At 48.1% G+C, this 13,735-nt stretch overlaps 1 protein-coding gene and 1 long non-coding RNA gene across 3 annotated transcripts in view; one reads left to right on the forward strand and one right to left on the reverse strand.

Moving 5' to 3' along the window:
- TTC23 (tetratricopeptide repeat domain 23) overlaps positions 1-13,735 on the reverse strand; it is a 73,812-nt gene that overhangs the window by 17,655 nt on the left and 42,422 nt on the right. For both annotated transcript variants that reach the window (XM_045560829.1, XM_045560830.1), the window contains one exon: positions 3,323-3,450. In XM_045560829.1, the coding sequence (XP_045416785.1) occupies positions 3,323-3,450 (128 nt within the window). The remainder of the gene's footprint in view (positions 1-3,322; positions 3,451-13,735) is intronic.
- LOC123644617 lies at positions 10,676-13,316 on the forward strand. The gene is made up of 2 exons (XR_006737189.1): positions 10,676-10,807; positions 13,036-13,316. It is a non-coding gene; the product is annotated as an uncharacterized LOC123644617 (long non-coding RNA).

Genomic DNA, 13,735 nt, shown 5'->3' on the forward strand with positions numbered 1-13,735 from the left:
GCCCCACGGGTGTCCCCATAGCGCACTACAGACAGAAGGGCTGCAAAGCCTTTAATCCTTTTACTGGCAATGCTACGAGTGAGGGGCTCGGGCTGGGGTGGGGGGCCACATAATGGTGCTAATGAGGCAGAAATCGATTTCTCAGATGGGAATCCCTGAAGGAATCCCTGAAGAGACAGAGGGATTGCGTAACTTTTCAAGTGAGGCCCACTGAGGTACATGAGGGACTAGAATTCAAATCCAGACTTGCCGGGAGGTAACGAGTATCACACCTCCCAACATCTGTGAGCAAGGACTTAGATCGGTGGAAGTGCTGGGTTTGGTAAGTCTTCCGTAGGAACTGTCTGACAGGCTCTGAGGAGCCAGTGACAGAAAGAAGAGCGGAGACTCCTTTTCCTCAATGAAGCTCTTGGTGCTGTTTACAGCCTGACTGGGGAAGCTGGAGACGGATGTGCAGGAAGTCAAATGGCAAGTCGAGATGACAGTGGAAGAGATGCCTCATGGGTTATAGGAAACAGAGCCCCTGATAGCTAGGAAAAGCTTAGTGGAGAGGAATGAAGAACCACCGGGGTCTTAGACGGGCTCAGAAGAGGGCGAGGGCAGCGGGGAGCACAGGAGCAGCACACAGCCTGTTTAGGGCCAGTGGTGGACTCATCTGACTGCAGCAGAGAAAGTGTGAAGGGGACAAGAGACAGATGAGGCTGCAGCTGCAGGCTGGGGCTGATCATGGATGGCCTTCCAGCCAGGCTGAGGAGTTTAAATGTTCTTATAGGGATAAGAAGTCAGAGAAGGTTCTTGAGCGGGAGAGTAGCACAACTAGAAGGTAAACCCACACAGAGTATCTTAAACCTGTGGCAGAGTGACCTTCACTTACATTTTACCTTAAAAGGCATTTCCTCCCCAAAGATCGCCTTCCTGTTGGTGCCCACGTTAGGCTGTGACCACATCAGGGATGGTCTGGGTGCAGCCCCAGGCTTGTCTCTGGGACTGTTCTTGGGACCAGCCCTTGTTGGCCAACTCCTGCTAGGCCCCACAGTGACAGGTTTGCGACCATGGGGTGAAAAGAGCATGACGCTGGCACGTCTCGCTGGGCAGGTTGTGCCCTGTGCAAGGGCACCTGGCAGGAGCACGAGGAAGGCTGAAATCCAGCCCATGTTCCACTCTGGCACTGGCTCTATCTACCTGAGGAAGGGACAGCTTTTTCTATTCTCACAAGGTCACTGGATGGGCTGGCAGTAGCCCTGAAATGAAAAGAGCCTGTTTGCTAAAGTCTCCAAGGGCGGTGTGGGAGAGTGAGGTGCATCTTTTGATCAACACTGATTTGGGTGACTTGGATGAGGGCAGTGAGGCACAGCAACAGCGACACTGGCATCAGCTGCCTCAGCAACGGACACCTTGGCAGGAAGTCAGACAGGAACAGGGGAATGGGCCCACAGCCAAACACCCACCACCGTCTGCTCGGCACTCCTCACCGCAGCGAAGAGGGTCCCTGCTCCCATGGACTCAGTCTAGCCACCAGAGAGACGTCAAACCTCCACAGGAACGTACACTTTCAAATATCTGATTGCATCAAACCAGGTTCTACAAGGAGGACTAGTGAGGAGAGTGTAAGGAGGATAGGGGAGAAGGATCAGGGCAAGTGGAGAGAACTGAAGGGTGGGTTGGCATTACCCTGGAATCGAACCGGGAAGGGCCTTCCAGGGGCAGGAAACAAAAGCTGGCACTGCCCGAAGTGGGAATGAGAAAAGGCCAGTGCGGCAGGAACACGGATTAGGGAGCAGGGGCAGGGGTGGTGGTACAAAAATGAGGCTATAAATGTCAGTGGAATCCAGGTCGTGGAGGGTATTATGGGCCACACAGGGATTCTGGCTTATCCTAAGGGCACTGAGGAGCCATGGGAGTATTTCACAAATGAGCGTTCACTGGTCAGATTTGCTTTCTGAGAAGATCACCACGACCTCCTCACTCCGAGTGGATCAGACACGGGCAAGCGTGGAAGCAGCAACTGGAGGGGCAGGAGCTGGTCAGCACTGTCCAGGTGAGAGGTGAGAGTGGCGGGCTGGAGACGGAAAGCAATGGGTGCAGCCAAGATACATTTCAGAGGGAAAATGACTGAGGAACCGAATGGGCGAGGCATGATTGGGCAACTTCCCCCCATTCTTCTGACCTGAGCACTCCTCATAAGACTTCTAGAGATGGCTGGGAGGGGGAGAGGGGATCTGAGGTCTCTGGAGGGCCCCTCTTTCTTTGGGTGGGTGACCCAGAAAAATACTGAAACTCCACTTGTCACGGTGACTGCAGCCCTACTTTGGCCTGAGAAACATGGGTGTACCTAGATAAAAGCCCGAGTTCCTGATTCAGAGAGCGGTGGGTAATTAAGGATGAGGAAAGAGCTGTCAGGGAGGAGGTCTACAGAAATAATGGAAATAAGAAGTCTCTCATCTCCAAGATTTGCCATGATAAGTTACAGTTGAACAAAAAAACACCCCATATACAGCTGGCCCTCCATATCTATGGATCAAAAATACTTGAAAAAAAATAATACAACAATAAAAATTAATACAAATAAAAATAATACAGTATAACAACTATTTAGGCATTTACATCACATTGTATTACATTGTATTAAGTAATCTACAGATGACTTAAAGTATACAATAGGATATGCATAGGTTATAGGCAAGTACTACACCATTTTGTATAGGGCACTTGAGCATTTATATATGTATGTATATGTACACAAACATAAAAATTGAGCTACAGTATGTGGCTTCCCGATAGCCATTAGGCTTTACAGGGAATAAGTTCCCAAGGGTTTAATTACCAATGAATATAAACTCTGGGTTCTCTTCCATTTTTATAAGCCATGGAAAGCACGCCTTTACAGATCAATGGTAAAAGAGGGTGAGCTGTAACTTCTGCACTGTGGAGCTTTCATCAGATAAGCAAGTTGCATCCATTAAGCAAAATGAGAAAAGAGGAATCAGACACACCGAGTACCACACGCCATCCCAGCCAGAACTGCAGGCTGCGACAGGCAGGGTCTGTCCACTGGGTTCTCAAGGTTTCCAGTTCTCCAGGATCTTTTGCAGGTGGGCATGGTGATCTACATTCTCACAAATCGTTCCGCAGTTTCTAAGAGCAAGTATCTGGAAGCTGCCGGAGAGTAGTCACCTGGCCTTATTTACGTGTCCCTCCAGCGCCTGGCACATGCTTTGCACACAGTAGGTGCTTAACGGATGCCTACAGATTGAAGGGTAGCCCTTTGGATAGCAACTGGGTCGCCCATGTGAATAACCAGATTGTGACCCAACTCACTTACCTCTTTTTGTCCGGTCATTTGTAGAAAATGACAAAATTCATCTTGAATTGAAAGAAATTTGGCTCTTCCCTGCCCTTCAGAATCCTTAAGATGAGTCATGCTCTCTTGAAAATACTGCTCAACCACATCTGAAGAAAGGCATTAGAACAACTTTGAAAACTGCTCATAGATTTGAAGTGGAAACAGAACAAACATGCTTTTAATGGTGGTGAACTATTTGAAAATAAGTATTTGGATAGGAAAAACCAGTTAAGAAGACTTTGCCCATTAATCTGCCTGTTTTATCAGAAAGAATTTAGGCCTCAGAAGGCTATGGCAATTTACTTGCCTTAATTTCCATACATCTTAGCTTTGCCAGTGATACATAAAGCAAAGTTCATGAAAAGAAGAAACTATCCTTCAGGCCTGAACACACTGGTAAGTTCTCAGGCTGACTGACCACTGATTCTTCCTGTAACTCTGGTCACTCCTCACTGAGGTTAAGACCCTGAGGGTCCACTTATCTTAATGGACTCTGACTGGAATCTTGGGACATATTTCTATAACATGAAAAATCTCAAAAATATCACTGACATGCTGCTGAGGGAAGAAACCCCAACCATTCCAAACACCTCAACATACTGGTTATAATATGATAAAAATATTTTTAAATACATGCTAATCTTGGAAGCAAGAAAAGAGGCATCAGAGAGCTTCCTTGCTCCTTCCACCATGTGAGGACACAGTGAAAAGACTGCTGTCTCTGAACTACGAAGCAGGCTCTCACCAGACATCAAATCTACTGGGGTCTTGATCTTGGACTTCCCAGACTCCAGAACCGTGAAAATTAAATTTCTGCTATTTATGAGCCACCCAGTCTATGGTATTTTGTTACAGCAGCCAGAATGGACTAAGACAGTCAGGGATCCCTAAAATACAAATTGCACTGATCCAAGGTGTGGCCTCAAGGCTGTCCATCCAGAAGCTATGGCTAGAAAAAAATATTTGAAAGAAGTTGGGACACCGTACCTGGAGCATATACATGTGGGTGGTCTGACTGTGTACCACTCACTTGGTTTGGAAATCCTGAGCCAAGAAATTGACACAGAAATTAGTCTGAAACTGGAAAAATTATAGGGCTCTAGCATAGGGGTTGGAAAACTTATTCAGCAAAGGACAGATGATAAGTATGTTAGGCTTTGTGGGACATATTTCTCTTGTAGCTATTCAGCTCTGCTGTTCCAGCATGATAAATAAATAAGCATGGCTGTGTTTCAATAAAACTTTATTTACAAAAGCAAGTGGTGAGCTGGATTTGGCCCATGGGGCATAAGTTTACTGACCCCTGCTGTTGTAGGGGAAAATGCGATTGCTTCCTCCCCTAGAAGACGTGGGACTCCCACTGAAGCACCCATTGGAGATTGCCTCATGAGGCACTGCCGCATGACAAATGCATAACGTTTGTTGGGGAAGATTATGGCTTATATATACAGTGATTTATTTGACATTTCCACTTGCAAATCTCATGTGTATTATGCAGAGCTGCATAAAACATCATTTTTTGCTTCTCTAAATTGCCTCTATGTTTGGTTATTTGCCCTTTATAATTTCTAATTTTGTATTTGTTCTTTCTCCCTATTTTCTTGAGTAGGCCAGCAAGTATTGTATCTAGTTTATTATCTTCCCAATGAATCAACACTTGAATTTATTTTTCTCATTCTGTGACATTAATGCCAGGTGCTTCCAAAGAGGCCTCCATGATCTACAGATAGAGCTCTCCAGAACACAGCAGGAGCAAGAATTGGACCAGCCCATGCAGAATATGGATGTTCTTGGAGGCAGTAGGGTGAACAGTAAAGAGGGCTCTGGACTTGGGCTGCTGGGCTCAGGTTCTGGCCCTGTCCCTTGCAGCTGCGTGCCTTACTTCACCGACCTCAGGTTCCTCATCTGAGAAAGGGGACCATTAAACTAGTACCTCCCTTACAGGGTTGTAAGGAGTAAATAGATTAATGCACACAAATAACTGATAACATGCCTGATGTATAGTTGGTGCTGAATAAATGTTAACTATTTCAGCTTCAGGAACAGTGTGATAATTGTGGCTATGGGCAACCACACTAGGCTGAGTAGCAGGCATTTTGGAAGCAGCAAGTAGCAGAGAAGGGACCCTGAGAGAACAGACACATGAAAACAATTGGGATGGTCCAAAGACACAGAAGTGCTCCATCAGTTGAAGATAAACAGCCCTACACACCTCAAGCGCTCTGACAACATGCCTAAAATTCATAGTGAGAATCCTGGGTCTTGAGAAATAATCCAAATATACTCCATGGGATCTATTTTGGAAAGGAGAGAAGTAAATACTTGGGAAATATGTCAGTCTAATCACATCTGCTCAACCTAAAGAAAGCTTAGGTCTGAAACAAGTTGTGTTCACCTGCAAGATTCATGCTATGTAGATTCTAGGCAGTTGCCAGATAGAAGCAGGAATTGCACCCAGTGCTGCCTGGCCCCTGAGTCTGTAGCTAGACAGAAGTCAACTGAACTGGGGCCTGTCCACTGCCAGACCAGCAGATGCATGTCTGGAGTGTTACTCAAGTTTTTGTCTTGGTAAGAGAAAGTTCTACCACATGGAAAATGTTACATCTCCCTTACTCAGGGCTGACTACAATGAAAACATTACAGAGTTAATGCTAAAACTAAGCATTGACTTTGGCTGCTTTGATAATCTGATGACAGCAAATGTTGGGGATGATGTGGCATTTACTTTGTAGATTCTAAAAGCGTTAGAGATGAAAATTCATGTCTAAAATGAATGAGGATGTTCAGGAATGGAGTACTCTTGATATTTTAATTTTCTGGTTACTTGGGAATTAAGCAAAGAATGCAGCTGAGCTCTTCTTTTTAAGAGTGAAGATTTTTCCGCATCTTGGCCTCCTTGCCTTGGAGATGGGCCCTTACTGTGAAGACCTGCAGATGTAAAAGGTGCAGGAAGGAACTGGGGTTGAACAAGCACTGAGTGTCAGACTCTGGGCTTTGGCAGAAGCGGTGCTGCCCTGCTCAGGGCAAGGTGGAGGCCGAAAGGGCTGGGTCCCTCCCCTCTGCTGGGTTAGGAACCAGTCTCCCCAGCACTGGTGGACACAGCTACACCTAACACCTTCCTAGCCTTTTTCTTGCAATGCTCTCCCACCTCCCATTAATCTTTCCCCTGGTGGTCACAGGCTGACTAACTGCCCCCCAGAAGCACCCCATTTGGTCTGGCCCTCTAAGTCCCTCCTTTCCTGCAGTGGCGCTAAGCTTGCGGAGATGCTGTGAGAAAGGAAGCTGCAGGGCCTAATTCCAACTAAGGCACAAATGGCTCAAAAGCTTGGACTCAAGGACACCTCGTCATAAGTTCCAAAAGGGATGCCTGTTAGTGCACATCGATCTCTGGAAGAGGGAGTGGGAGCCAGGGAGGAAGGAAGGGTGGAGAGGAAGGAATGCATTCCTTAAACTGAGGCCGTGTGGCTGCTGAAGTGAGCAGAAGCTGGACATGGTGGTGGGCAGGAAGGAGCCTGGGAACGTGTCCTCTAGGGGCAGGCTCCTCGGGGTGCAGCTTCCCTTCCTCCCTTTCTCAGTCCATGGGTTTCCTAAAGCTCCGTGCTTTTCCCAGTTCTGTTCCTCGAAGGTCTCTAGTTAAGGGATGAGGCCAGGCGGGGGTGGGGTGGAGTGGGGGTCCCAGACAGCTGTTGTCACACGCAAGCCGACTGCACATCAGGCACCTGTAAACTCACATCAGACCTCTGTATGTTCGAATGGCCTAGAGCTTGGGAACAGAGGAAGGTCCAGGGGGTCCATGGTGAGTGCCCTCCCTGTCTAAAAATTTGAAATCACTTTTATATCTATCTGGGATATAGGAAAGCTCCTTTATTGTAAGATGCTGACTTATTTCCCCATTCCTCCAACCCTCAACATTAACTTTGTGAGCTACCATCCATGTGACCAGTCTTTGAGGAGACAGCAAATTGAGTCCTATTGTTATAGCAAAGGAGTCACTTCCTGAGCAGCAGAGTTTGTTCTCCCAGCAGTGGGCAACCCAGGTCCATCTGGGACAAGTGACAATAGTATTTCTGGAGGGACAAGAAGTCATAGCCCCTAGAGTAGGATGCCACCTCCCAGCATGGACGCTGCACCTTGAAGCTGGGGGTGGGTTCACCCAGAGCCAGCAGTTTCAGCACTCTTGCACATGGCCAGCCCTAACTTTAAAAACCACTTCTAGAATCCTCTGCAATATGATGCCAGTGGCCTGGCAGAAGATGAGGTCATTTGCTAAAACACAGGGGCATGATTTAGCTTGTAAATCTGAACGCTGGTGGCATAGATAGGTGTTCCAAGGCTGTGAATCTTTTCCCATTTTCACTCCAACAGAATGTCAAGAGTTAGAGCAGGGAGGAAGCGTGGCTTGGTGGGCAGGGTGGTTTAATGTCTCTGCAGACAGCTCCATCTGGGGACTTGAAGCCATGCCATTCCCAGAGGCCCTGACAGACTCTGCGTGGAGATGTTCATATACAGGCAAAGGAGAGCAGGGCTTCGTCCAGAGAACAAGAGGAATGCAGGACTGCAATGTGGCTCAGTGGAGGTCAGGAGGCTTTTAATTAAAATAAATTCCAGGAACGCTGGGACTCATTTTCCTGAGGTGTCCTAAGGCAGGAGTTGGAACAGTAAGGCCAGTTTTCATGTACAGTGTGACAATTGTCTTTTGTAACATCTTAGAAAACAGTCTTTTCTCTGTACTAACTGCAAAAACTTTAAAGGACCCCAGGGAATTTAAAAATGCAAAGTCTCAAATTCTAGCCTGGCGTTAACCCAGAGGAGCTCCCTCACCCAGGAAACTTAACAGATTGAACCTATTCAGACCCTGCTGGGGCTGCTGACCGAGGCTGCTGGCCTGTGGGGGCCACAAGGGAAGTCTGAGGACATACTCTTTCCACAGGGGAAGCCCAGGACAGACTCTTTCCTCACCCTGGGGCCTTCAGCGATCCCCACAGGAGACCCTCTTCAAGAGGGACACTCTCACAGGGCCACAGAGGGCCCGTGACACGGCTCCTAGGAGTGGCACGGCCGCTGCTGGCTAGCTGTGGGATCTGAGGAAGTCCACGGCCATTTCTGGGGGCAGGTTTGCATCAGTGATGGGAAGTGACCATGACAGCAGCAGGCCAGGTTAGGCTCACAGGGTGTGAATGTGCAGAGTGCCACACAGGGCCTGGCACCCACAGGGCCTGATGAGGGGCTCAGTCACCGCTGGGGGCTGCATGCCTTAAGCGTCCACCAGGACGTTTCACCACCAGGAAGCTGAGCAGTTCCCCACGCCACTCGGGGCCACCCATGTAGTAGTCAGGCCTTGGGTAGCCTCAGGCTTATGGCTCCAGTCACTTGTCTTGGTGATGCATGTATGTTTTCCATAAGCTGCCTTAAAAATCCTTGTTGAAGCCATGTGGGAGTATAAATAACATAGTCTTTCCTGAGAAGTTCTGAACACAAATCATTAGCCAGCACAAAAGTGAAAAATTGAACCTTATAGAGTGGTCATCATAGAGCTCATGCACCTCATCCTCCCTAGGAGAGAAGCAAAGAAGCCACAGGCTTTGCTCTCAGGCACAGAGAAGAGAAGGCAGCTGGTAAGCAAAGCTTGGTAAGGTTCCAGTTCTGCCCCAGCTTGTCCCTCTGGGAAGAGAGGCCAATAGCACTCGGGTGAGGAACAGAACTCCTGCCTCCTCCTCCACTGGCCCCGAGGGCTGCCAACCCCTGCAGCCCCCACCCGCCTGTCCCACAGGGCTTCTCAGTGCCCTGCACCCTCAGAGCCCTGGGCACGGGCGTGCCCACCTCCCCGGTTCTGTAGTGTGGTACGTGGACCTTGCTTTGCCCCTCACATGCTGAGTGACCCTGGACCCCAGTCCTCTAGAAGTGATGACTCTAAGGCGACTTCCAGGAATTTCTGAGAGGGGATCCTCCTAACGCTAGTGGAAACAGAGTAGGAGGTGTCCCTTTCCTTCTCTGGGCCTCACCTCACCGCCCGCTCACTTCCCCTTTCACGCGTGCCCTGTGGGGCATGGAGCAGGCCCGGAGGCCGACAGCTGCTGCTTGGGGAGCTCAGAGGCAGCCACGCTCAGGCTGGCTGGGCGTTTTGTAATAAGAAACGGGCCCTGAGAAGGGACTGAGGAAGGTTCTCTCAGAGCATGCAGGGCTGTAGGGCGTGGGGAGGCTGAAGGGTGATAGGCTGGCAGGGCATGGCCAGCAGTGGCTCTGCCAGCAGGACTGTGCCACAAGCCCCATCTTGGAGGCTCAGGCTGGAGATGGGGCAAGGAAGGCAACAGGGGCAGCTAAGGAGGGCATGGGAAGGCGAAGGACACCTAACTGTGGCTATTCCCAGGTGGCCATGTTACCTGGCAGGGGCCCACAGGATCTGGGCGCCTGTGTCCACCAGCAGCTTCCTGACTTCTGGTCTCTCTGGGTTCCCAGGGGCCCAAGGAGCATCAGTAACCCAGTGAGCAGGGCACACGGTAGGGCCCAGCATGGGGCAAGCTGAGGAGGCTGGCCTTGAGGGGAAGACTTGACAAAAGGGAGGACTGTGTAAGATAAAAAAGAGGTACAGTACCCAGCTTCAGATACATGACATTTTTCATGTCTACTGTGTAAAATGTGGGGAGAAGCTAGGACCAGTGCTGGCTGGGGAGATACACATATTTGTGTATAGGGAATTAGGTCTTGGGAATCCACTTAGTCAGGGGTCTTGTCCCCTGTCCCTAACCCATTCTGTCTGCTGTCACCAGACCCTGCAGAACTCCCTGGCCTGCTGGAGCCTAGGCTGCAGAGGGGGCCACTTCCAAACAAGGCCGCCTGTACTCAGTGGGCTCTGCCTCTCAAAGGTTTATACTGAAATGTACTTGGCTTCAGACCATTTCATTTTAATATCCTTCAGGAGAAGAGTTATAAACACAAAGCCAAGGCCCTGAACTCTTAGCAGGGTTGGGAGAGCGTTAATACCAAGTTTGTCGATGGCTGTGCTGGGAAGCTGGCCAGGTCCAGGTTAGTGACATTCCAGGAGCCTGAATTGGGAATCTTTATGCAATCACAATCCTTCGTGACTTCTACGGCAGTTTTGTCTGCATAAGGAATGCAGGGAAGGCACAGAGCAAAGGGATTGGCTTGAGCGTGGAGCCCACAACACTTGCTTCTTGGCCAGTAGCGTTTTGTTTGTTATAGGGCAATGCCTTCAATGGGCATGCGGTGAGGATATAGCAGGCCATCGAGAATCCTCAAATGAGAAATGTTTCTCATTAAAGATTCTTTTCTTAAAAAAAAAAAAAAAAAAAGAGTCCCAAAAAAAGCCTCCAAAGGTCTTTGTACACAGCACAGACAAGGTTGGGTGAGCAGAGCTGAGAAGCCCCTTCAGCGCCGAGTGGAACATGTAGACTTGTACCATGGGCTCTGGCCAGGACTGCTGAACCAGAAGTGCTCAAAGACCAGGTCAGAAAGTTCCGGGCTGGTGAGAGGTCTGAGGGATCTGCTCCCCACTTAGCTGTTAGACAAAGATACGTTCCAAGTTGCCCCCTTTCACTTCCCCCTGCTGGAGGCAGCAGAGGCCTGGAGACACCTCAGCCCTGAGTGAGTTTTTCTCATTCCTGCTGTGGGGGCATCAGCCACAGAGAGATGACATAAAAGACAATGGGAATTCCCTGCCCCAGGCTTCCGCTGCGCCCCTGGCCAGGTGGTACCTGTCTGATTGCCCCTTCTAGAGGGAAGCCGATTCCCCACATGCAACATGTGCTGGCCTGGTGGGCTCATTTTCCAGCCTTTCCCACATTTGCTGCTAAGGGAACAAGGAATCCGACAGCAGCAGTTTTCAAACTAGGTAGGAATAGTTTGAGATTTTTTCTTGGTTTTTTATTTGTTTCTGACTTGCTCCTTTAGGTGATTTGTTTGAGGCGTTAGGGGTGAGGCTTGTGCTCCTTTCTGCACCTGCTCCAGGGCTTCAAGTTGCTGCTGTATAATCAGCATCTATTTTTATCCCCTGCTTCTCTGCCCAGTCTGCTCACGTAGCATTTACTCCCCTTTAAGGCTTCGGTAAACTTTCTTCCAACAGCATCAAGGTGATGGATGTTTCAAGTGCTTCTGGTTGGTAGATGCTGAATCTAAGAAGCATATCTAGGAGCATCCTACAGACTGATAGGGACTTTTGTCCTTTTTGGGTAGAGCAATGAGTAGACAGAAGGTTGTCTAGATTGATGGAACACCTTGCTAGGAAGAGCTGGCTGTGTGAGCTCATCTATAAAATCAGAGTTCATGTCCTGTGCCCAAGGGTTGTTAAAAGGATTAAACAAGCGTGTTTGTGGGCGTACTTGCACCTACCTGCACACAAGAGGTGCTCAACTGCTGCTGTTGTTGTCATTGTCATTGTTGTTATTATGTTTATTATTATTATGATTCCTGCTTGCTTCTGATTCTCTCTGTCATCTTTTGCCTATGCTTCAAGCAACCAATCCTTGGCTTCAAGCAGAAGCCGTCCCCTGCGCCCCCCACCTCCTAATCTGTAAAGCCATCAGTCCCAACTCCTTGGTCCTGGGAGAAGTTGTCTTCTTATCCCTCTACCTTACATTCCTCACATATTTCAATTCTGACTGTGAGGTCATTTACTTCTCACATACATTATTATCTATATCAAATACATATTGTTATCATTCTCAATCTACAGGGGAGGCAATAACAGCACTATATTTAGGCTGGAAATCTTCTAAAAAATATATGCTTCAAATTGGATTATCTCTGATTCTATAAATCACACCAAGCAGAATGCCCTAACTTTGCAGCTACAGGACAGTAACATTTTAGGGCATAATTTCCATGGGTCCCTACCCAATTCATACCTTCAACAGGTGAGTGCACTGACACTAGGTCAGGTGCTGGAAACTGGAATCCCTCTAGGCAAAAAGATGGTTTTGGCCTTATTCTCCTCTCTCTGTTTGGTATTTGCTCAGGAAGAGACCCTTCCTCCCCACACTCCACCAGGTCAAATGCCCAGAACCCTCCAGTTGTCTTAACCCATGAGCCCCCGAGGAAAACAGGAAAGATCTGACAACCACCTATTCACATTCCTGCTTTCCAGGTCAGAAGTCATGGTTCCAACCATCACACTTGTTTTGACTCATTCAGAGGACATATTTGAGTTAGTTAACCATCAATTAAAAATTGGAGATTTCACATAAAAATCCAAATTTCTGCCTTCTTTTGAAAAAGCAGAAGTATCTGCCAACATAAACCTTCCTTCCACATGGCTGAAATGGGCCAGAGCTAAGTACCAGGGGCTGGGACTCTCTGGTTTGCCACAATCCTCACCACCCTGGGTCGTCTCTTAGACTACAGCTAGCAGTTCACTGCCACTTACAATTATACTTGCTGCTGCTGCTGGTTTATAATAACCACCACTTCACTCACATTGTTTGCTTGGTTCTTGTAGACATTCAGCTTTGTGACTCTTGCTGTTCTAGGAGTTTCCATCAAACAAACCTGTATTTGCATTTTAGGTGTTTTATTAATAGCTATGAAATGGAAGGTTCTTTCCTCTTATTAAGTGAATTTGGGGCACCAAAAAGTTGGTTCACTCTTTGAAGGTTTTGAAGGGAAACCTGATTGTTATGTTAGAATGTTCTAGGGAGGGAGGACCAGAAAGGTCACTTGCCTCTTCTCTCCATCCCTAGGCAGGTTCCTCTAGTTCCGAGAAGGTGCTTCAAGCTCTAGGAGGCCAGAATGAGAGAGGGGGCATGGACAGACGGATGAACAGTGGTACCCCCTTCATCGGCTCCTCTGTGGATTGGAGGTCCCCTTTTGGCCTGTGGATCTTTTCAGACCAGACTGCTCATAGAGGCTTTCCCTTCATCCTCTGCCACGTGCTCATCTTAGCCTGACTGCTGCTTCCTGAACCAACCCTATGACTTCCAGACACTGATTTTATGCTTTTAATACATTGGACCTTATTTTACTTAATGAGTAATTATTTTTATCTGATATCTTAGAATACACCCCTAGGTCTTCTTTATGAATTATACTCCATTTCTGAATACTCTGACCAAAAAAAACATCACTAGTATGTGTTTTCTATCCATAGAGGCACATTGTATGCTCTGTATGCTCTGAGCCAGGATGGTGGATTAAAGAATCCCTGGAGCTTGCTGCTCCACCTACTATGTGGGGATAAGAAAAACCTTATGAGACATAAATGGCACCTTCCTTCTGGAATCCTGAAGCTGTAAGTTCATCCTGATTGAAAGCTCAGCTCTGAGACAGTCTGAGGCCGCCTTGCCCACAGGCCAGGGCTGTTGCCATAGTAGCATCACAACAATCTTTAAAAATAGATCACCTTTGAAAGCAGAGCAGATTTCCCTGTAAGCCCAGTGCAGA

The sequence above is a fragment of the Lemur catta genome, chromosome 9, assembly GCF_020740605.2.
Source record: "Lemur catta isolate mLemCat1 chromosome 9, mLemCat1.pri, whole genome shotgun sequence".
Classification (NCBI taxonomy): domain Eukaryota; kingdom Metazoa; phylum Chordata; class Mammalia; order Primates; family Lemuridae; genus Lemur; species Lemur catta.